At 37.9% G+C, this 25,561-nt stretch overlaps 1 protein-coding gene across 5 annotated transcripts in view; it reads right to left on the bottom strand.

The window, feature by feature from the left end:
- The window catches only part of LOC6500480 (splicing factor 3B subunit 4), a 90,252-nt gene extending 67,059 nt beyond the window's left edge, over window positions 1-23,193 (bottom strand). For 3 of the 5 annotated variants that reach the window (XM_044717058.1, XM_044717059.1, XM_044717062.1), the window contains exons 1-2: window positions 20,610-20,763; window positions 19,274-19,707 (exon numbers count right to left, since the gene is read on the bottom strand). In XM_044717058.1, the coding sequence (XP_044572993.1) occupies window positions 19,274-19,380 (107 nt within the window). In that variant the 5' untranslated portion in view covers window positions 19,381-19,707; window positions 20,610-20,763. Of the gene's footprint in view, window positions 1-19,273; window positions 19,708-20,609; window positions 20,765-22,941 lie in introns of those variants that run through there. The other 2 variants (XM_001953274.4, XM_032449811.2) reach the window with 2 other exon arrangements.
- Between the last annotated feature and the right edge of the window lie 2,368 nt (window positions 23,194-25,561).

Below are 25,561 nucleotides of genomic sequence, written 5' to 3'. Positions count from 1 at the left end.
TTTTCCTCTTATTATATAAGAATTTCCCCAAAGATTCGGTTTGAAGACCAACGAGATACAGCTGACATCGAAGAGCCAGACAAAAGCCTTCATGCCACTCGACGGCTTAGGCGAAACTTTTTATGCCCAAGAAGCTCTCACTCTTTCAAAAGTGCGGAAAACAAAAAACCATAACCCAAAAAAAAACAAGAAATGACTTGGGTAAGCAATCCTGGGAATCAAAAATCTGAAAACTAGCAGAAGCCAAAAGACGAATCAACAAAAACGATATCCGTACATAAAGCTCAGACAGCAACTAGCACTAAAAGTGTAGCTGACAAACAACTGGAATGCCATTTTACGAGTTGTTATGATGCCCAAATATGGCTCAAAACACATCGGCCAACAACTGTTACGAAATTGCGTCGCCAATAAGTCTGGACACACTTTCTGGGATGTGTTCCATTCGAGCAGACGGAAATTTATTTGCTCTTCGGGTTGTTTTTGCTTGTGGAGTTGTTGTCATCAAGCTAGAGCTCCTTAAAGTAGGCAAGAGAAAAAGCTATTGAAAATGAGCAGAAGTTCTTATCCGTCTATCGAATGGAAAATATGCTGGAGTTTTTATAAGGAATATTATTAAAGATTCTTAATCTTTTAATAACTTTTGAAAAAGGTTAAATTATCGGCTCAAAGGTCTAACTATATAAACAAAATTTACTAGTGGGTATTACCTAGATTGGAAAAACTAAAGTAGTACCGTGATACATATACAAAATAAATAAATTAATATATTTAAATAAAATCCATAAGATAGCAGTGTGACCCTGCCAAATTATAAGTCGCGGAAATTTTCCAGCTAAAAAAAGAAGGAAAATCCCCCCAAAATCAACCCCCTAACGACGATACCCATGAAGACTACGACGCCACACGCAATCCTCTATACGGGGAGTAGTACGTCCCACCCTCGGCAGGACAATCCCCATCCCCACCAGCCCCCTTGGCACTCACCAGAGCTGATTACCTTGGTGTTCGATGCCGACGCCGTAACAGTTGCCGCTTGGTATTTCGGTATTTTATGAGATTTACGGCGGCGTCGCTTCTGCCTAAATGTATGCTAGCTAATTTTTATTCAAATATATTTGAGTGTGCGAGTGTATAAGTGTGTGTGTATATAAATGTGTATGTGTGTGTGTGTTTTTTAGGCTCCTTTCTCAGCTTTTGGGAATATTTCGTGTGCGCAATAAAAATTAATGGCCTCGTCTGGCTCTTCTTTTCGTTTTGCGGCTCCTTTTCTGCTGTTGACGTTGATTTTAGTTTCATTCCCCTGACTCCCTGACTTTGCATGGACTTTTATGGGCTGCTCCTTGAGGTTTAAGTGCAGATAGATAGGCTACATAGTATACGAGTTCCAACGAATGTTAAACGTTAATTGCTCTGGTTATGGTACTCCCTGGAGGTTCTGTCCGAAATCACAGGACCTCCTAACGTTGTGAAAGAATCTCGGGTATTTCGGTGTTTTTCTGGCCTGAATGGAAATAGAAATCAATCAATGCACTTGGGGCTTTGGCAAATTCTTCTATCGCCTTTTTGTGTGCCAAACAAATGGCAGGGAAAAGCCTTCGGGCAAGGTTGCCTTCCCTTGAACAAAAACCGAAATAGTTGAGCCATTTTCACTTTATTTTTTTTTTTTTATGGGTCACTTGACTTTGAGATGAACAGGTGTGGCACACAATCGGAGGAAAGCATTCGAACCCGGTTATTATGGAATATTGTTTGGTTACTATTAAGGGTTTCTTGCACGTTCTTTGGTTGGACAGGCCATAAGGTATCTTTGTCATAAATTGGGGTTGAGTTTGGCATCCTATTTAGATTACAATTGCTCTTTTCGGGCTAACAACCTTTTTGATAAAGTTTGTACATCAAATAGATGTACAAGTTTTCCAAATATATTTATCATAATTTAAATAATATTAAACAGATTGTAAAACTATAAATAATGTAATATATCACTGAGTAGAGTATATCAAAGTTGGCTAATCATATTTATATTTCTTTGCTATTTATTTGACATATAAAAAGCTGCCATTACCGCTTTCCAAGCCAAGTGCACACGGCAAATATTTTATGGCTTGTTTATTGTTCAGTTGGAGGCCTTGGAACGGGGCGGAAAATGGGCGGGGAAGAGTACGAAGAAGGGCAGGGGTTGAGAGGTCGCAGGACAGGAAGGCACTGAAGAGGATCAAGCGGCTTTCGTATTTATACGCATTTTCTATGCTAAACCAACATCCCAGTGGTAGTTATTTGTGGGCTTTTTATGCTTTTGTTGATTCTTTATATATTTTTTTTATGTCAACGGAATTTGTTTATTGTTTATTTTTGTTGCCCCCAGCCAAGCCCACACATATGATGTGTGTGTTATAATTTTTTTTTCGTTATAGCTGGTATCTAAGCAACAGAAAGTCCTTGAAAGTGCAAATCCTTTAAGTCAGGCGTCAGAATATCAAGCAAAAAACACGCGAATTGAGAAAAAGTTTTGACTTGCAACTGCAACGAGGCAAAAAATGGAGCTTAAACTCATTAAAAGAATTTAGACAAGGTCTTAAGTGGGGGGTAACATGGGCGAATAAGTCCGTAGCCAACGGACTGGCTCCGCAACAATGAAAGATTGTTGCCACCAATCTGAGGGCTCTGTAGGCAGTCTTAGCCTGGCCGAAAGTGTCTCGAGGCATCTAAACTGCGCCAAAACCACTCGAAAGACCAGACTTTCGGGCCTCTTGAGTGCCGCTGCTGTTTGCGGCTTACAAGTCGCACTCTAGTGGCCACAAAAGTAGTCGCCAAGATATGATGAAGTCGAAATGTTTCGTGCCACCAAAAATACTATACAGAGGCGTGGGAAACAATCGCCCAGCCGAAGGCGATCGAAAGATTGCTTGAAAATGTTAAAGGTAGCAACTTATTGTAAACTGTATGCATGGCTAACCAAATCGATTAATTAGTTGTAGTTAAGGTATTGGAGTAAACACAAGTTACTATTACTATTTCTGATTTCTCGAGAAAATGTAATCTCTAATCTTGGCAGGAACTTGCTACAAGATTTTAGCTCTTAAAAAGTTTTGTTACTCTTATTACATAAATTGCAAAAAACTAAAAGTTTATAAGTTTGTCCCCTTTACACAAAAACTTCGTAGATGGTCAGGAAGCCGCACGCTTTCGAGAAAAAATAACAAAGTTGCCTGCTAATAAGTTTTCACAAGTTTCTTGCAAACGCAATGGTTTATTATTTCTAGAATGTGCCTACGATATTATGGATGCTGGCCGGCTAACAACGGAAATGGGCTCAAAGCCAGCTGACCTTTTTGGTAAAAAGTGTCAGACAGAGCCGTCAACGCCTACACAATGCCACTCATTAGGACCTGGCTTCATTTGACTATTTATCTCGCCGACAGGCTAAATATGTATTCCTCTCCACCCTTCGACAGTGTCTCATTTTTACTGCCTCTCTAGTTTTCGGCTGCAATTACGCAGCTGGCAAATATTTACGCAGACAGCGGCAAAAGCTGTTGACAGCTGATGGCCGACGTAGTCTCACAGTCTCCGTTTCCCATTCGAAAAAAAAAAACAAATAATTTAAAAAAATATAACTGGAAAAAATATCAGACAAGCGACACACAGTTTTAGGTGGCAACCCCGCCTTGGTGACCCATCACGTTCTCCTCCGGCGATCATTAATGGCTGATAAAAACCAAGAGACCCGACAACAACCATATGTCATTAAAAGACAAAAAACACTTTTTATATTTATGTTTGAGCTTGACAAAGTTAAATGCTGGGCATTAAGGTGGCCATAACTCATTTGGAGAGGGTCAAATAAGGCTATGTGGTAACGGGAGAGGTAAAAGTAAACAAAATGTTATTAAAGCTAACTTTTAAAAGGTACATTAAATGACAAAATTAAACATTGGTACAATTTTATCCATAGTAGTTGGTTGGTTGAAGCTTAATTACATGATTCTATTTATATGACTCCAGCTTGAAGTCACACAATCTAGGTTTTTCATTTCCAACAAACCTTTCCCATTTACTGGGAAAATCTCCATTCATGATACTTTTTATAATTACATTACCACTGACTTTGGTTTTCTATTAAATCAAAACTGAAATCTTTAGCCATCACATCCATACAGGTACAACACTGCGTATGCGTAATTTGACCTTAATCGATATCTCGCATTCGTGTTTTCTTTTGATTTATTCGAGTCTTACCTGCAAAGAGAGAAAAAATGAAAAAAATTAATTAATTTCCATCAAAGCTGAAGGGTTTCTAGAGACTGCCACGCACTTTGCTAATTAACTAACTGGTCGGCATTGCAGTTATCCTTACACAATCTAGGCCCCTTCTCCTGCTCTTGGTCAAAGCGCCTTTCTGGCTCTTACCGCTTGTGCCCATTACGTCAAACTGCCAAAATGCCAAAACTATACATTTAGTAGAGTTTTGCAACATTCTTGGCTACCAATCCAAATGATATGCAAATGAAAATTGACCAATTGACCAGATGCCAGATGTTGGAGCTTGTGCTGCCGTTGGCCCAGCTCACCGCATTTCCATTTAGGCATCAAAGATGCAAAACTGCAGATGCAGAGGCTGGCTGGACAGGATTAGGCCATCCGAGTGTCTGAGCTGGCAAATTGTAATTGATTTGCTGCTACGGAATCTGTCATACCAGCTACTGCTGCCCTGGGACAATTTAATTAAGAATTTCGAGCCTGGGCCGCACGAGTCATTAATTTTTTATGATTTTTAAATGACCAGGTGGGACTCAGACTAGAATTCCGGCAGAAAAGATGTGCCATTGTTCATATAAAATTCTATATTTTTTAGATGATCTGAGAGGCATGCAATCCGGTAGCCTTTCTCGGTATAGACAAGACTAGAATCGATACATTTTGTATTAAATAATCCCAACTATGAAAAATTTTCTCCTCTCTTTATACCCCGACACAAACACCTTAAAGAGTATTTCAATATCGTCGGTCTTCCAACAATGCTCTTCATATTTAAAAGACTGCCTTACCCTTTTGGCCACCCGGGGGATTTTCCAAGGCGAGCGATTGTTTGGGTGGGCGTGGCCGAGGTAGGACATTATGAAAAGACGTCACCTGCCTGGGGGACATTTTACCTGATTGAGTTCCTTTCTCCATACTGTGCACCGCTTGTTGCTTGGGGCTCTTTCTGGGAGCTTTGCATATTTAATTAAAATTGTAATTGATTTTGTGTTATGCACGAAATTGTGGGCCAAATGCTGCGTCTGTTTTTAATTTAATGCCGTCGTGGCCCATCGGCCGAAACCCCAATGTCCCAATGCGCCTCATAATTTTTCAGCAATTGCTGGCACAGATTTGTTATTTCTTTTTCCTTTTCTAATTTGACTTCAAGCCGCAAAATAGAAACAGCAACCAAATTTCATGGCAATCTCAGGTGAGATTGGCCCCGTTGCGGTGGCCGGCTAATGGCGGCCAAAAGGCCAAATAAAAGGGGTGGAAATATGGGTGGAAAAATGGTAGGAGGTACCCAAAATTCTTGTGTATATTACGTCAAAGTTGTTTTGCATATGGATGAAAATGTATGTAATCACTTTTCTTCTGCCAAAAGCTTAGCCGTCTAATATTGATTTCGTGAGACTGAAAAATTCACTTTCATTCTCGGATATTACTCATACGCCATGAGGCCACGCCACGCCAACTCCTTTTTTTACTTTTTTATGTGTTTTTTTTTTTCCAAACAGCAGCCGTCGCTTTTCGGATGGTGGAAATCAATTTTCATGTCGCCTGTCAAAAGCAGGTTTTCCCATTGAATGTTTGTTTGCGTGGGTTAGACAGAGGCGGGCACTTGGGAGGGATTTAAGAGAGGAGCTTGTGCAAAAATAGCAGCAAAGCTGCTCTTTTCTGATCCCTTTCCCATTGGCTTATTTTTGTCGTGTCACGTTTTGTGACTTTTCCAGTCGAATCCATTTCGTTTATTAATTAATGAAAAAAGATTCCTGATTGACCTTTTGCAAGCAGTTCGTTTGTCCATTTTATAAAAACCAATTAGCTTAGACATTAATTTTACTAATTAAGCCACTAAATTGTAGTTTTTGTATATCTTTTAACGTCTTGGACAAACAAAGGCCACTCCCAGAATGGGAAAAACATTTTTGACACCATCGACCTTACCCTAAAAATACGCAATGATGCATCAAAACCCACTAACTAAACAACACAACTAAAAATACTCAAAAGCAATTTAACAATCGGAATAAGTTTATCTATATTTTGAGGAAAACTACATAAGCAACAACCGCAAACACAAACTAACAACATAAGCATTATCAAACGATTAGGGTTTTTGGTTTTTTGATTTTTTGATAAATTGCAAGCCAAAACCAGCAACCGACATGTTGATTTTTGTTTGGCTTAGTACTTTAGCACCAAAATTTTTTTCAACCGAAGGTTGACATTGTTTTTATTTCACCATTTTATGGTATTATTTTTCGGGTATATTTTGAAGCTGTCTAATGTGTGCGGGTGCGGCAAATTGTTTCTGAAAGTGAGTTTAAGAGACAACCCCAAACCATGAAGGTTTTTAAAAGAAACAAGAAAACTATCCTTAACCTTTCAAACTTTATGAAAAATATTAAATATTTGCTTGCTACAAGCTCTCCTTCGATAAGGTTTTATAAATATTAAAAATAACTTTTTACTTTTTTCAATGAATCACTGAACAATTTCATTTCCATATCGGTTTATTAAGCCATAACGAAATTCTTGCAACACCCACACGCAACAAGCCAAAAATAAAATACAACTGCAATTTTTGCAGGAAATGAAAGTCAGTTAATGTTTGTGAATATATATTTGTGAACATATGAATATATATGTATGTACACCGAAAAACCCAACGATGTGAAATAATTTATTTAATGCGACATTATTTTTGCCACCAAATAAAGACAACGCAAACGGCAGCAATAACAATAATAATAATAAACCCAGGCCATTTACGGTCAGCTTCCATTTATATAACTCTGCATGCGGGGCAGAGACTCAATTGAACCAGATTACAGATTACCGCCCCGAGAGTTGTAATAGTTAGATTCGATCCAATCCCCATGCCATGGTCTCCATTTTTTCATGATCTCTGAACGCAGGAAGAGTTTTCGCCCCCCGGGCCTCGACCATAAAATTCAAGATCTCTGACTTCGGGCACGGGCCAGGCCAGGCAGGTCCAAGACGGGCTGACTGGAGCTTTTTAATGCCAGGCCAGCAAAACAATAACAACCAGGGCAGTTTGCTGCTCCACTCATTTGGTTTTAATTTTTGCGCTCGTAAATCGAAATGAAAACGAAACGAAATGGAGAGCGGAGAACTGAACTGAACCGAGTGCTCGGATAGGCCAAAACCGGTTGAGCCGTGGCCAAGTCAGAGCCAAAAGCCAGGCCAAGCCAGGCCAAGCCAAGCCGAGCCAGGCCAGTAACTCAGGTCTACAGTCTTACCTTCCTAAAGAAACTTTATGATATTTTATGCAATATTTTTACTTTACTTTATCTAAATGCTATAGTCACACGTTTTGGCTAACGCTAATGGGCTTTACAGCCATATCTTAGGTTATCCCTAAGCCTATTGAAAAAAGGACTTTGTCGTCTTTGAAGTATGTAAAATGTCCCTGTTCTTTCTACAGTCTTCTCACTGTAAATACATCCATAAAGCCTGAACCAGCGACCGGAGATACAGATAAAGATCAACTCCAACGCTTGTGGCAGACAGATAGAAAAAACAACAACTACAGCAACAGCATCGGACACGTTTTGTGGCACAGCCGGTAAAACAAAAACAAAGCCAAAGCTAAGGCCTCAGCCAGTAAAAGGAAAAAAAATAAAAAGTAGAAGTAGACTGGCAGCTAAAGCTGAAACCAGAAACCTGAAATTGTAACGCAATCAATGCGAAAAGGGGGGCGGCGCCACGCCCCCATCACCCAGTCGTGCTGAAAATGAAAATCAACACAGCTGGCCGCCTGCATTTTCAGTTGAAAGGGGAAAATGAGGGGCTTGGGGTCAATCGGGGCCAGTCAGTCAGTTATAAGTTGCAGCGGGTTTTCTTTCTTTATATGGGGATACGTATACTTTTTTCTTTCATTTTCCGCACCGTTTTGTTATTTTTCGTTTTTGTTAGATTACCACACGCAGTCTGTGGATAACATTTTACTCGCACTCCTCAGGGGGTCGTGGAGGGGATAAATCAAAGGGGTCGGGGGCTGCAAGTGTCGATGTGTCGGAAATTGTCAAAGCTTTGGAAAAGTGACAGTGCCGGTGGCATGGCCGACACGTAATTTTGCCTGGAAACGCTTTTTATTTTCATTTCGATAGGGATTTCGATTTTATATGTGGATTTTATATGTGAAATCAGTCAGAGATGATCTAATAAAAGTGATCTATCTTGGTAATAAAAGGATCTAATACAAAATGTCACATAGCTTTGAAAATGAAAACAGAGAACTTAAAAAAGGTTCTAAATTGTAATGCTTTCATTATTTTCTAAGCATTTTAAATATCTCCAATTTTTTATTTAAACGGTTTTGTTTAGTTTTAGTATTATAAGTCACTATTAACAAAATATGTAAATAAAAAAAATATCATTTTGTGGTCCTTATAATATATATATACATATATGCTTTAGAAACTTCTACTACTAAGCCACATAAGCAATAGATAGTATAAGCATATAATTAAAAATTTTCATCATTTTAGCTTTAGCTTTAGATAAAATTTTGTTTTTATAGTTTTTATAATAGCTTGATTTTTTTTTTTTATTTAAATCCTTTCAAAATTTGTTTGCATTAATTAAATTTTTCAAGATCATTTAAAGCCAACTTCTTAGACCAACTTCAAAGCCAAATATACCGTCCGAAAACATTTAGCTTTCATTTATTTTGTGTTGGCTCTTTTTGAGCCCCTTTTGGAAAACGTATTAAAAACCAACAGAAAATGGGGATTTGACTTGGCGAAAGGAGCCACGCCGAAAAATATAAAAGCAAACAGGCATTGCCCACTTTTGTGGACCCGCGGTGAGCGTGTGTGTGCCGGTTTTCTGGGGTGCTTGGGTGTGCGTGTGTTTTTCACGCTAGGCCGACTTTTTTGGCAATTTTTTTTCTTTGCAGCCGTTGTTTTGTTTTTCGCTTGCCATTTACCAATTTCTTTGTTTATGGCCGCAACACGTGTTTTCATTTCAATACACACGCAAAACCAGAAGGCAGTCAGTCAGCGAACACTGGGGGGTTTTTTGGGTGGGAAACCGGTGGGCAGTGGGCCAAAAAGGGGGACGAAGTCTTTTTATGTCTATGTTAATGAAATGGTAATGGGCTTTGCCTATGGGAGGCCCATACTCCCACAGTCTCTCCTTCTCCATTTCATTCCATTCCATCCGAGTCCCAGATAATTAAAGCTAAGGCACCGGACGACTGTCATTGCTTGCGAGCTGACCAGCCGAAGGTCGCTGACTGTTCAAGCCTAGAATTGTTTACAGATGCATACGGGGGGGTCTCCAGTCTCACGTCTTTCGGTCTCAAGTCCCCAACGCCTATCGCCGCAGAGGCATCAAATTTTGATTACCAGTGGGTAACATTAATCTCTTCCGTGGAAGAGGCAACCAGAGTCGGAAATTAAACAAATAAATAAAACTTGAGTGGAATCTACGATTGTGTGGGATAAGGTTTGCGTTTCTCAAAAATAAATGTAAAATCTGAGATTTGTATTTACAAAACGCAGTTACTTGAAACCAATGAGAACGGGGATTGTTTTGGTAAACATATGTAGTAGTCATACTAATGGCGTTCCAATTCCTTTGTATTATTTTCCCTTTTATATACGAAAAATGAGTACTATTTTTCCGTTAGTAATCTAAATAATACTCTCATTTTAGTCTTCACTTTCACGAGAAATTCAGAAAAACAAAACTGACCAAATCGTGTGCAGCTATCCCTCTTACCAACCGAAACAAGTTATTTGGCCAACTATCTCGACTGGAGGCCAAAATTATGTGGCAATTATGTGAAAGTGAAACCGAATGTAGGATGCTGCATCCGAACAGCTGTCTGAGCTTAAAATTTAAAGTTATGCATTAGCATAGAAACAAATTAGATAATTTTTAAACAATCTAGCAGCTGCTATAAAAATAAGCAGGCTGGCAAGTGCCAATTCTGAATTGGACCCGAACTAATTGCATTTGGCATTTCCCATTGGCTTTTGACATCTTTTGGCCAGTTGTTTGCAAGTTGACCAAATCGTTTGATTTTAGCCAATACCCATTCCGTTCGGCTAATGAGGCAAGCATTCAATAAAAATTTATTTCGCACTCAAGATTGGGGGCCTCCTGCAGCAATCATAAATCCAAATCTGCTCAAGCGAAACAAATAAGACAAAATCCGCTGAAAATGAAAAACAACATCGAGCAAAGCTCGGTTATATGTATCTCTCTGTTTGAGCCAAAATCGGATGTGCCTTAGCCCAAGTTCTTTGTTTTGTTAAGTCTTTTCTAGCGTATGCTACGATTTTTGAAGGGAAACGATTCGGCTTAGCACTGAAAACTGGTTCTCTCGTTGTGCATTTTTTTGGCTTAATAGATCAGGGGAGGGGGCAGATATTGGCTGAGCAGGCAGATACTTTTTGTTCCTCTTGGCCAACTCTTCGGTATCTGTATCTGACACAGTTGAGTGGCGGCTATTGCATAATGCCCGAAAAGAAGATTTCAATTATGATTAGATCATGGTTAAGTGACTCGATTGATTTCCCACGGAGCCGGCGCAAAAAATAAACGATTTTAAGGCAAATTGTTGAACGTTCTTGATTTTGATGGATGTTTTAAGTGTCTCTCGATTGGCTTTCTAACATTTGTCATTTAACTATCTGGTTTGGAGCTTAAACAATGTTCTGTGTGTTCTTAACATTTTATTATTAATTAATATCCATACTTTAATCTTGATCCATTTGGATTGTTCGCTTTCAATTACCCCACAATTTCCCACAGTCCACATTTCAATGACAAAACTATTGAATTTACATAAAAACCTTCGAGGTGAAAAATAACCAAATAAGATATCAAAATACAGATAAAGAGGCGACTCTGCACGTATTTCTTTTCTTAAACTGATGCCGGAAACTCTGCAAAAACAAAGCGCGAACAAACCACTAGCAACCGTCCCGGGTTTGTCACTTATTTATGCATCCGGTGGACAGAAAAAAAATGAATACAAGCTTAAAAACAAGACTAAAGAAATATTATTACTGCCATGACAAGATAATATGTCCGACCTATGAATTTCTCAGCATGAACTGCATAAACTCTTGCCGGAATGTGACAAGAGAGATATGCAAAATCATAATTTTCAACGGAATTCTGTAAAAATGTGTGTGTTTAAAATTTGCATGATTGAATGGTTTAGTAAATAATTCCCATGCAGAGCATTAATTTTAATTTTCCACTCTGGAACACATAATAGGTTTAACAATTATCTTGGCATTTTCCAGACTTAATTATCTGGGAATTCTTTCATTATAAAATTAAAAAAAATGTCGAGATAAAAACAGGCATCAATTGCAAATGGAGAAAAGGGAAATGGAGGAAAATAAACAGGAGCTTTTTCCCAACTGTCATGCAAATCGACACGACATGGAGGCGGGCTAACGCTGATGAATCTCGTAGATACATTTCCCATACAAAACATTTCATATTGGCCTACAAGATGTGGCGTTTGTGTGGCTTTTGGCATTGCATGTTTCACAATTTTGTGGCTGCTTAGACACTCAAATTGTGCAAAATTCTTCACAACAAGAGTTTGCCTTTTTTCTGGTCTGCCAGTGCCTTAAAATGTTTCTGTTGTTTGGCCAAGCGAGCAAGAAAAATACTAAGTCTCTGATGGTTTTGACGGTTATGGGAATGGAAAAGCTGGAAAGGAAACAACCCTCTGGTTTCGTGATATTTGATTACAAATTATCTTTAAGCTTTTTGCTTGACTAGCTAGTCGGATGCATTGCATTTGACATGCCAAGCTAATGCCTTTTGTGGCCTAAGAAATTACCAAAGTTGTGTCAGTTAATGATTGACTTTCCTTGTAAAGCAAATACTTTAAAAGCAAATATCTCAGGGCGAACAAACATGGATTTTATTTAAATCGCAAAACTGAAATGAAATTCATCATCATCAAAATAATTGCGTCCATGCATATCGCACAGAGGCGGCAGCCATCAAAGACCAAAGAAATTATACATTTTGAGGGCGCAGCAGCCTTCAAGCTGATGTATTAAGAAAGAGGTTATTTACAAAAAAAACTATATACATTTATGACAAAATAAATTGCCATAAAATTTGTAGCTATTGCGAAAACATTTTGCAGCGCTCTTAGTAAGATTAACGCAAATGCCAAAATCCAAACAAAACGAAAGCAAACCAAACAAAATATATCAGAAAGTGTCTGTGACAAATCGCACTGGCGCTGGCGCTGGTGCCCCTGCCACTGCCACTGGCACCAAAAAGGTGAACGAGAAATGGAAAACTATGTTGCCAAAAATTAAAATATGTATCGATAAAGGGGTAACACTGTGTCGGTCATTCATGAGGCAAATTAAAAATAGAATAGATTTCTACTCATGTGCATATTGAATAGATCGCCATAGCAACCACAGAGGTGGAGATAGAGCCCGTGAAAACCGGTCTTGAAAATTGAGATATTTGAAGCGTAATTATAAGTTTTCTCCCCCAACCCTAGAATATAATGCATTCAGATCGGCGATCGAACGGGGTCAAAGTATGGCCACAAATGCCTAACGAAGCACACCCAGATGCCATAATAATGCCCCCATCCAATCACCTTCCCAGACGTCTCACAAATGCCAATCAATTGATTTCATTGTCTTCAATTTATAACCTATCGATAATATAAATTCCTTCATTCAGGCAGAAGGCAAAAGCAGCAGCAGTAGCAGTAGACACCCGCTCTGAGTTATGATAAATTTCTATATACATATATTATATATATATATCTTCTGTGTGTACTTGGAAGATATTTGTGCTCGCATATGTAACTGATAGATACGCTGGCCAATAATCAGATACTGTCAAAGCACATACATCAAACTTCGATACACTCGGTTTTTGTTTATGCGTTTGCTCTTGACATTAATTATTTGAAATTGTTTTGTCACAGTTGGCATTGAAAGTGATAGTGGTCTACATCATTCTGTAAACTTTCATCACTGGGTAGTATTCAGTGGATTCATTAATATTAATTAAATCTTTGGCTTAGGTATATACTTATTGTGCTGTAAATCGCTTTTGTAAGAAAGCCACGCCCAAAGCCACTCGGCTGGGTAAATAATCAGAAAAAACTACCTCCCATTCAACTCAATAAACTTTTTTCGCCACCCAGGGAAACTTTAGCCAAAGACGCGATCCAAACTTGACTTTTATAAGAAAGATTTTTATGGCGTGGTGGCTCAGCTACTGACGGTGGCTATAGCTAATTTTAAGTAATTGTTCGCTGTAACCCCAAACCATGCTAACAAGACCCCAAGCCAAGCCAAGCGCCAGTCTCTTCGGCGAGGGAGAACACGCCCCCACAAGAGGAGAAAAGACTCGAGAGGTCGGTCGCACTTTAATTGGCATATCAGGGCATGGGTAGCAAACAATTTTGTATTTTTTTATAACCATTTTGTTAGGCCAGCAGCTTGTGGGCAGCTTTCTTGTGGACCAACAATGAACTCCCAGCAGCAGCAGCAGCCGAGCTAGGCAACAAAAGCGAAAAATTTACAGCAATTGTAGTTGGAGAGGTTAATGAACTAAATGCGCAATGGGCCAAACTTATTTAGAAGCCACCAGCACCAGCCAGGCCACTACCGAGCCGGGCCAACACAAAAAGCAACTCTTAATGAGACGCTCATTACTTGTTTCTTGAGAGTTATACGAGGGCTTTGCCGCAAGATTGATAGAAACGGAGAAGTTGGAGGTGGCCAGGCAATGGCTTCATTTAGCTCGGCGTGGGTATTATGATGATGGGGTGAATATATTTTTTTTGATACCTTTTTTTTGAATTTGCTGATTATTCTGTAAATTCTCAATTGGAATTTGGTGGAAAGTTTAACCTATAAATTCCAATTTGTAGGGCAACTATAAGAGGCAGAAAATGTAGCGAAAATAATTTCACTTTTTTGTGAACACGATACTAGAACTATTTACACCATAAATAAAAATATTTCATACATAAAAATTCTTGTTCAATTTGTTTTTGGCACATCACTAAAAAAAATTGCAAATATCTTGTCGGTAAATTTGTTTTTACAAATTCCTCAAAAACATTTAACAAAATTGACAGCGACAAGCGGTCCGAGAAAAGTTTGGGGCGATTGACCCACTTGGATATAAAATTAAATCTCCGAGGGGGCGATTGGAAAAGAAAATTGATTCTAATTGATTAGGAAAATTTAGGACGAATCTTTGGATGTAATTGGTATGCGTTCTGGTTTCACATACAAAATGAATTAGGGCGAAAATATTAAATGAGGGTGATCTGGTGAAATCTCTGGTACTGTTCTTTTTTGAAGCACATGTCCATTAATGTCATATTTAACCTCATGACATAATGTGCATTCATTATTTTGTTTTCACTTGGCTCTGACATGCTTCTCACAGTGCTTCAAAATCTTAAGAATGTAAGGCCCGGAATTTTTTACGAAATGTTTCGTTTCAAAGAGAAAGGCACCCTTCGTACGATATGTGCATAATTTAATGCGGCCCTGCACTTGAGAAAATGCAATTTTCCCCCATTCATATGGCAAATAACAAACGCAAGAGTTTTCCTCGCACAGTCATACATATGTGTATATATATTCCCCTATATATTTACACCCACATATTTGTAGCAGTTTTGTACATAAGCTTGCCTTCTTCACAGAAAAAGGGAAAATTTACATATGGAATCCCTTGAAGCAGCAGTTTTATGCAGAAATTGAGTGCGGACTTGTGATGCATAAATCGTGAAATATGGCGACATGTGGGGATCTTACTGAGTAAATTGCAAAAGAAGTAAACAAAAACAAATAAATAAATTCCCGTGGCACCTAATGATATCACTCGATACCAAGGTTGAGCGAAAATCAAATAGATTCGATTGTAAATAAACAAAAGTACATTTTCCCTTTGATTTAGTTTAGTTTGCAGTTCAGTACTCAGCTGGCAGAGGAAATTTAGACATATTTATGAAGACATGGGTTGTCGTATCCAATCGGCTAGGCACTAAAAGGAAATACACTCTCACCTTATCCGCTTATGAATTCCAGCCATCAAATCACATGGAACTCATTAGACATATCAATAATTATAACGAAAACAAACAATTTATCGTTATGCGTATCAAAATGTGTGTGGAAGAGCTTTCTATCTATGAATTTTGTATCTGAATCTCTAATCTTGAGCAAAGTATTTGCGCACAGTTCGGCAAGGAGAGCTTTCAGCTCGGTAGTCATTCAGGCTGGCATTTCAATTAAACTGCAAAAACACACGCATTTCGAGATGGAGCCCCGTTCCCCCATCCTGTGGATTGCGGTTCGTGCAAATAATTGAAATACGCCCGCCCACACTATTATGTCAGGGGAGGGTCCAAAGGGGGGATTGGAGCTGGGAGCTTGGTAAAAAATGCTCAAAAGTTGCCGACTGCATATAGGAAAATGCCATGGCAGCTTGACAGTAAAAGCAGACTTGGCAACTTTTACAATTTTATCTGTTGGAAAAAAATCTAAAAAATAGTCATATGTTGCCTTTCATTCAGTAGTTTCCTAGTACTCATTCTGTATTCTACAGAGATGATTCTCGAACGTGTTTAAAGTTATGCAATTCAATTTAACTAAGCCCAGCTAACTACCAAATTCAACAACTCTTCCAAATCCGTCAGATGTATGTACTTCAAATTTTTCAGATACTTTCAATACATCTTTGGCCAATGTCAAGGAACTTTAAGCTGCTGAGCCAACTTTTACCATTCCAATTTTGTTTTATTTTTCTGTCGGTTTGTCTATTTTTATTATTTCTATTTCGGCTTGTCATGCCCAGTCTAAATGAGAGATGAGTTGTCCATTTGTCCGATTGTCTGGCGGGTCAATTTGTTGCGGCCATTCGAGAGGCGAGCATGTGAGAACAATTGAATCGAGTCTTACAGTTATAACAGCCGACACACTGCGTGTGGGTAGATAAATTCGATGGACGGATAATGAGTTTGCCAGATACATTCAACGAAATTAGCACAAAGACTTCCGAAACAAAGTTTCTAATTTATGGTAACGTGCAACTGACCTTTGCACGCAAAAGTTTATAGGAAGCCGTTTTTACAGAAACATGCTTTATGTGGTTGTCTTAAATTCGGTTACTGTACAACGTTTGAATGAAATACTTTAAAACAATAAACCTTATATCACTTGTGAAGGACAAATGTTATTCAATTGGAAAATTCCCCTCAAGAAATCCGCCACATTTGTAGATTAATCAACTTAAGTAAGTAGTCTGGGCAGGCACACTCAGATACGCAGTTAAATAAATCTCTTATGTGGGCGGTGGTGTGCCACTATCGATGGTGGTGGAGCTTTTGGTGGTGCTGCTGCTCTACCTTAATAAGAACAGCCGTTGTAGCTGTCAGTCAAAACGCCCCGGCACACCGCAGACACACAAATATCCCAGAGAAGTCTTATGAATAATCACTCGGCAGCAGCAGTGTAAAAACTTGGCAAAAGTGCGAGTACAAAACATATATATGGAAACCAAAAAAGAAAAATTCATTTCAAATGCGCACAATAACGAAAAAATTTGGGAAAAGTGTCTTTTAGGTAACATCTTAATAACCCCATGAAAAGGGAAGGTAGAAAGCGTATAGGAGGCCTGGGCAGGGGGCCGCTGAATAATGCTCGCTTGTCTGTCCCGCAAGATTGAGATTTTCATTTAAAATTCATTAAATTCATTAGACATCTGCCAGATACTCTTTTGATTCTATCACAATATAAAAATCCCAATACCCAACGCTCGAGAGTAGAAATCAATTCAAGGAAGTGGAGACAAGCTACCTACCGACCACGTATGTCAACTTATTTCAAGATAAAGATACAAATTACATGTACAGAGGAGTAAGCTTCGCTCACCTCGATTAATATGCAAGCAGTGCAGCAAATAAAATAAATATAATTGCTGTGTGATTCGTATTTACTAGAGTGTCTGTTGCATATAAAGCAAATCAAATAATCGACCTGGGGCTTGACTAATTGCGGCGGAACCTGAGCAGGGTTGGACCTCAATGCCAGCGTCTCAAATGAATCAAAGGACGTAAGAAAATTCAGTTTAGCTGTGACTATGTTCACAGCCAATTGAGTAACCAACTGTGCCTACCGAAACTAAAATATTCAAGTTAACAATTTGGCTAATTATGCTCGGACTAAATGCATTTAAACGAACGCACAATTAACCCGAAAGAACTGAGGACAAGAGCCAAGAATTCAGATACTTATTTTTCAATGCCTCAAGTTACAGTGAGGACTGCCTGTGGGACGATGAATTCATCGTCCGATTGTCCGGATGCCGAAGAGAAAATATTTGCCTGCTCATGGAAAAACGGAAAACAGAAATGTGATGAGCTGAGGATCTGTGGGAGTACTCCTCGGGTCCTATGCTATTTGTTTGGCCTGTCAGTGTGTCAAATTGAAAATGTGGCGACGATGTCTGTTTATTTAGCACGTTCTTTGGCTTCTCGTCTTCCCCGAATCGTCTGTCTATCTCATCTAGTGCAAGTTCAGTCAGCCAGCCAAGTTCTTTTTCTACTCAGCATACTTTCTGTATACATACAGTACGTATACGTTATATATTTAGGTAACATGCCTTTGTTGTCATTTATTACTGTCACTTTAAATCCAATCAACGCTTTGTCTATGCTTCGACCATCGAAAAGCGATTTTTCCCTCTTGTTTTTTTTTTCGTTTCAAGTGTCATAATACATATTTTTTAAATTTCATAATCTTCCTACTTCTATTTTTTCCGGCTAAGAATAGCTCGAGTAAACATCCAACAAAAAGGTACACGCTTCAAAAACAAATTTAAGTTGAACAATAAAAAATTCATTGATTTCATTAGTAATAACCCATTTCTAGTGTTTTGAAGAGCAAAAATGTTTGGCACATGTCATGAAAAAAAATTATTAAACAATAAACAAAATGCTAATTGATAAGACAAACGCAGAAACTTTAAACTCTTGATTGTTTGGCGCCAGACGATCGTTATTTAATATTAAAAGTCGAGCAAGTATCAGCAGCGAACTTGACTTTACTTTTTAGCCGCAGTGTTTCCTTTGTGGACCGGAGGTTCTCTCAAAAGCTGTTTACTCTTACTTTTCTGGCACAAAATGGTTCATTATGAACGTCACTTGAGGCAAAATCAGGGCATTAATAATCCCACCCAAGGCTACCATCATTTATTACAAAGCTCGTAAAAATGCGACGCTTTACAACGCTTGAAAGTGACTCGAGAAGAGAAATTTAAATTATTTTAATTATTTCTGAGAAAAGGTGACTAGAAAATCTACATTGATGTTATTTGGAGTGCTCCCATTTTTTGTTTTTTCCTGTTAATATTAAAATCACTGTACAATCGCAGTGTAAAATCTTTAACTCTCTTTGAAGTATTATACATAAATATTCCCACAGTCCCCTGTCCAGTAACACCCAAAATGAATATTAATACCACTCACAGCGCAAACTTCGCCCTCAATCTCATCTAATAAATGAATGCAATTTGCGGACATCAACTTAAAAAAATTATAGGTTGGCTCTTATCGCTTGGGAGTGAGCCAAAAACGAGAGGCAGCTTCAAGCTGAGTGCCTGATGAAAAATTTAAAAAGCAGCAAAGAGCAAAATAATTTTCATAAATATGCCACTGTGGCAAAGTTGGATAAAAAAGATGGTAAAAAAACAGAAGAAAACCTCGCATTAACGCCTTTAATGGCTTTGAGACGGGGCGAGTTCTCGGTCTTTTGGGGAGGGTGTAGAATTGTGTGGCGTTTTGCACGCAGAAAAATGTCTGTATTAGAAAGAGTAAAGGATAACTTCTATTTTTAGCAATTACACGATAAAAATGCATCAATCCTTAAGTCTAATATTTGCTTAATATCTCGTTATATTAACAAAAAATATTTTACAAATTTTACTTAATTGTTCAAGTGTTTTTGGAAATAAGACTTACCTTAAATTTGGCACAGCAGCGGCTGCTGCTGCCGCCGCCTGAAGAGGCGGTGGCACGTTGTATGGAAACGGCAACTTTGCCGGAACAGCCGGATTCTCGAACAGCATTCTCGCACTGTTTTCTGGGTGGTGGTGGTGGTGCAGAATCTCAAGATGGGTGGTACTGGTGCCACTGGGGGGGTTGATGTTGCTGTTGGTATTTATTTTGAAGATGGTATTGCCAAAGCCGGTGTTGCAGTAAATTTTGAAAGCTTTTTTGTTTATCCCAAATATCAGAAGCAACTAAAATCACTTTAGAGCGATTGCACAAAATATTCTTGTTTTTATTTTTCAATTTATAATTCACTTTTTAGTTTATCCACACAAACACATAGATTCCTGTTTTCCTTTTCAGGTAATTATCATATTTTTAACGGATGATGTTTTTAAGATTTTCTAGAAGAAAGATACAATTTTAAAAGAAAATGGTTAGAGAACTACTCAGATAATATTTGTAGACTCTTATTAACTCAAAACATGTATTATTTAAAATAGAATTTTAAGAGTTTTTGTTCTTTTTCATTACTGTTTTTAATGTTTAATTTGCATTGTTTTTGGCGTCACATTCACATTGATTTAAAATTCCATTTCCTCTGGTATTTTATAAATTAACTTTTTATGGCTTTTTGGGTGCATTTATTGTTTTTTTGGCTTAATGCTTTTACTTTCGTTCTTTGACGTTGCTTCTCGGTTTCTGCCGTTCAGCTTCTCAATGCTGAATTCTCTTTTGGCATTGCCGGCTTTTTTCAACACATACATACACACGGGCAAGCGACACGCAAACAGGCACACACAGATACACTCATACACACGTGCGTGCTGCTCTCAAAATGGTGATAAAATGTTGCCTATTTGTTGTTGCTGCTGTTGCGGTTTGATAATATTTCACACACGGCTTTTAATTAAAATCGTATACCACAATGCAGCAACAAAAACACTCAGCTTCGCCATGCTATTCTGACGTTTATAGTTTTTGGGAGGAACTAGTATTTGTGCTGGTTTTTGTATTAATTTTTCATAAATTAAATCGATTTGCCTGAGCACAAAAAAACACACGCTCACTCGTGGAATAGCATGGCATGGCAGGGCAGGGGCATAGCATAGATTCATGCCAAGAAGACGCACAAAACAACGTTTTCTGCGACGTCATTGAATTCGCCGCAAAAGAATATGCGAAACGAAAAGTGAAGCAGCTTACGAACGAAATAAAGAAGAAACTCAGCGTCCCCCACTTGAAGTTGAGTCACTTACTACACGCACACAGATACCCAGATCCACCAATACACCCCAACACTCACTGGCTTGCAAATAAACGACGCGTGACGATATGACGACAGCGATTACACGGAACGCTCGCAAAAATCTCAAAACCCCAAATTCGAATATCCGTCCGCTCAGCTCAAGGAATTTTTGTCAACTGACGGCCAAGGAGCGGCTGAGAAATGTTTCAGGCTCCAGCGAAGAGATACAGATACTTTCGCCGCAGATACATTCGCTCTCTGCGTTGAAGCTCTCCAAAGCGCCGCGACGCTCTCTGAGTTCGCCTCTCCTGCAGGACAGCCAGGCTTGGGGCATAAACTACTCAAAAAACATTCGAAAAAAAACCCTTGGATGCAACATGCGGCCATGTGCATCGTGAGTCAGTTAATGACGTGCCGCCCTCGTCCCCCTTTTCCGCCCCTTCCTAGCCGCGACTCCCGCTCCTTTCGAGTCCCCATAATCATTTCCGATGTGCAGTTCCATGCAGTTTCCCCAGACAATAGGCCTATATACCAGACTGAGCCGACGAACGAGCGTCTTTATAGCGCGTTTTGTTCTTCGTATTTACAGTGGGTTTTAGCCAATTCGAAAGACTCAGAAACTGCCGCTTAAAGTTTTTTTCGAATATAAAATCCAAATAAATAATTATATTACTTTCAACAAAATGAGCTATATACTTTTCAGTTCAATATTTTACTTAAACTTAAAACTATTTTCAATTAAGCCCGCCTACCCCATGTCGACATAAGTCATATTCCCTATAAATAAATACTCGAAACGTTTGTGCCTATCTAAAATTAAATATTTATTTCCACCAAAATAGTAACTAGCAATAGCTTACTTGGAATTGCTTGCTTTAAGACTCATAAACTAACTTTTCGGAACTAAATAGAGTCGCTTGCTCTCTATGTGTTAAAATGTTTATTGACTGAGTAGTTTATTTATTTCCTCATAAAAATATTACTCTAAGTGAACTGTCTTTTTATTTAATAAATATTTTTGGTTTTTATACATTTTAAGTATCTGTTACGCTGATGTAGTAATAATTTTACCCTTCAGAAAATTCCTTAATGTATGTTTCCAAGTTTCTAAAAAAGTTACAACTTTCTTTGTTTATTTTATATGATCTTTTTTGTTTTCTTACTGCCCGTATATAAAAGCTTTTTGTGGGTTTTTAATTGCTTAATGAAAAAAAAACAAAGACTAATTGTCACACTCAAGTGCTGGGAAGGATTGCCCGCTATCTCAGTCTGATTTATACGACATTCACAACTCAATTTCAGTTGCAAAATAATCCTCATATATTCTGTGTTCGATTTAAGCCGTCTTAATTTAATTGTCACTTCCAGAAGGCATCACTTTATATAAAAAAGTTCGACCTGAGGTTTTTCAACTTGTATGGGATTAGTAGTGTTCCACTTTTTGCTTTATATACAATGTATGTAAAATCAAATCCTCATTATAACATTTAATTACTGACACATCACCCGTTTCTCGTACATATTTTGGTTTCCTTGAAGTGTATCATAGACTGGGGTTTCTTATCGGAGGGAAACAACGCCAACAAAACGAAAATGTAATTGATAAAACTGAGCAAGTCGCCAAGTCATGAAAAACAACCGCAGCTTGTACTTTGATATTGGATTGTTTTGTGCTTTGAATATTGAGTTTTTTTCAAGATATGGCTTTTATAAGGCTTCCCCAAGGAACAAATGTTTCTCTAACTCTGGGGGCACCGATAATTTGATTGCACTTTGATTTGGGAACCCGATCAGTAACGCCTTATCTTTATTGGGGAAACATAATTATTTATATTTCCTGTAATTAGCTTATCGCGGTTTTATGGTTTTCTTAAATAATTTAATTTATCAACAATTTCTTTGTTTTATTTTAATGTTCGCCTTTGTGCTTGATTATTATTTTTTTATAAAGCGAATGCAAGTCGAATTAGATTTATGTTTCAAGATTCATTAGTTAAACATATCATTAGTTAATAAACCATGAAAGTTGATATTAGATTTAATGATGAATTTTGTTTATAATCTTAATAGCCATGAAATACATATTTTATTCAGTCGCTCAAGTCATTGAAGTATCTGTACATTAATTTAAATAAATCTTGATGACTTTGTGTACTTATAACATGCACGGATCGTATTTTTAATTAATTTGCATGGCTCAAAGGCGTTGCACTCGGATCTGTTTGTGGATGCGGTTTGTTAATTTTGTTTAACAATTTAACACGTAATTTAATTCAGTTGGCTCTGTAGTCATGCAATTGGCGAGAACAAAAAAATATATCAAAACATATTTTGTATTTTTTCAATTCTCGAATTGCGGCTGCACTTGAGGGGTTAAATTAAAATTTACTTTTAATGCGCGGCAAACAGAATTTTAATTGGAATTTTGTTTGGTTTCCATTCGCCCATTTCGAGCCGAGCCGAGAACTGAGAATCGAGTCAAGACCTGGCTTGATACACAAAACGGAAATCAACGACGACTACGACGACGACACGATGTCAACGAATCCACGAATCGCTCCGTTTTGAATCGTTCAACTGGCGGTTGTAACGGTCGCAAGCAAACTGAAAGATACAGATACCAGAGGCCCCGCGAAGCGCCATCCGAAAGTTTGCAGTGCTGCTGCCTCTCTCTCTCTATGTCTCTCGATATTTCTCCGCCTCGTTCTCGCTCAGAAAGCATAAGATACATTTTCAGACTATAAGATACCCGGCATTCTATTGTTTGAAAAGTAGAAAAAGTGTTTTTATAAAACATTTTTCATATAAGTTTCAGTTTTTGTTCAATGTTAATAAATTGGCTATAAAAATAATATAATTATTCATAAAATGTAACTTATTTTCCTTCATTTTTTATGTTCAGTATTTCAATTGGTAAGAAGCTAAGCTTTAATCTAAATTTTTCATCTTTAAATACATTTGCTCGAATTGAGATACTCTGTGAGTTCAATTGTACCTGGGTATAATAAAAACAAAACCTTTTTAGAGCGAGAGTTCGCCATGTGGCTCCACTGGCTCTCACAGTCAGTTTGATTTTTCTTTTGTCTCTTGCAGCAACAACCACCCACAACATAAAAGTCTCCCCACCAACAAAAACAAACCACAATGTTTGCCAGCTCTCCCGAATAACAACCACTGGGGCAAGATACACAGAGAGAGAGAAGCTCTGTTTGCGGCGAAGTCGCTCAAAAAACGCCATTCGGTGTGACGGCGAAAACTTTTGGTTGTATTGCTCTCTCTTACTTCCGGTCTTGAATGCTGCTGGAGAGTGTTGTTGTTGCTCACTGTGGTGTGGATAAAAACGGGCTCACACGGATAATCCAACATATTATAAAAATAAGATTTGAAATAATTGAAAGATTTTGAGATTAAATATGAAAGTATTAAAATAAGGATAAATTCGGTTTAGATACTCTTTTTTCTTTTCTATGAAATTAATATTTGGGTTTGAAAACATCCTAGTTAATATAATTAATAATATAGTACCAACTTAGAGGCACATTTTAGTAATTTAAAAGAGTTTAGTATTCTTTAAATAACACTAGAATTAGGTAATTTAGTTAACTTATATATGGAAATTATGTCGCCTGTTGCACCCACCTCAATTACCAATCGGTAACACACCCGCACATATGAAAATTAACAAACAATTTTTTTGCAAAATCGCAGACTGTGACTTTGGGCTTGGCACCAAAAAAAAAAATGCAAAAAATGAAAAACAATAACTTGGACGGCTTATTAGACGGCCTAAAAACATCAAAGGCAAGCCCTCCCCACCTAAACAATTTTTCGTTGCGTTTTTTATATATTTTATTTCTTTTAAATTTACAACAAGCTACAAGCGCAACGAGTTTTCTGCAGCCGGGCAGCTGTCGGCAAAAGGAGTTTTTCTGTAATGTTTTGTTTCGATTTTTGTTGTGCTTGCCTCATTTTTCTCTTATTTTCCCCTTTTTATTTTTTTGGGCCGAACACAAGAAACTTGTTTGCAGAGCCTCAAGCAAAAATAGGGAGGAAGAAATATGTAACAATAGCAACAACACTCAAGGAACGCGAGGAAAGACTAAGGAGGCTGAAGCAGACAGGTCAAAGGAGCATTTCTTTGCTTTTACCACCCCCAGCACCTCCCGCCAAACAGCAGCAATAAATTCCACCAGCAAGCGTCTTCGATTAGTTTGGAAATGGTGAGAGAAGTGTGGCCAGCAAAAGAAAAGAAAACGGAAGGATGTTCTGCCAAGTTAAAGGATGATAACATTTTAGATACTCCTGAAAATATTGAAACTTATAATTATACTACTTATACTTATAAGTTGTATACCATAAATAAAAAAATTAAATATTTTGTACATAAATTATATGACTATAAAATAAAAGTATGCCATTAATAAATGTCTCTTAGTTCCCAAGTCTTAAATAATAATTACTAAACCTTATATGTAGTTCCTCAATCCTTTTGAAAACATATATACCCCACCAATACCCGATATTATGAAAAAGAAAAGAGCCATGAACACAGAAAGCGACCATTGATGCCAATATGTAGTCTGCTAGTGATGTTCGTCGGGTTTATTATCGCTCAAGGTAAGAATTTATAGCAAACTGCGCAGTCAGCGAATTCGGGTCATAAAAGTAATTAGTGAAATCTGTTCCTGCACTCACCAATACAGATTGGCATTGTGGGTGGATTTTAATTACCGACCAGAAGTTCATGAAAGTGCCAAGAAGTTTGCCGGGCCCCTTCTATAGGCTAATTGATTTAGCTCCCATTTTATTGATCAGCCAAAAGGAGTGAAATCTTTGGCCAGCAGTAGAGGCAACTGGCTGTTATTGGCCTATTAATGAAACAGCCATAAAATTAAACAACGATTTATTGGGGAAATGTTGGGGTTCAAGGGTTTTAAGGTTTTATAAAAGAGAAATATAGCTAATTTAAGGGAGAACATTAAAGTTTTCTAACTTCTCTAGTGAATCTT

The sequence above is a fragment of the Drosophila ananassae genome, chromosome 2L, assembly GCF_017639315.1.
Source record: "Drosophila ananassae strain 14024-0371.13 chromosome 2L, ASM1763931v2, whole genome shotgun sequence".
NCBI lineage: Eukaryota > Metazoa > Arthropoda > Insecta > Diptera > Drosophilidae > Drosophila > Drosophila ananassae.
This window is presented reverse-complemented; position numbering and strand designations above follow the sequence as displayed.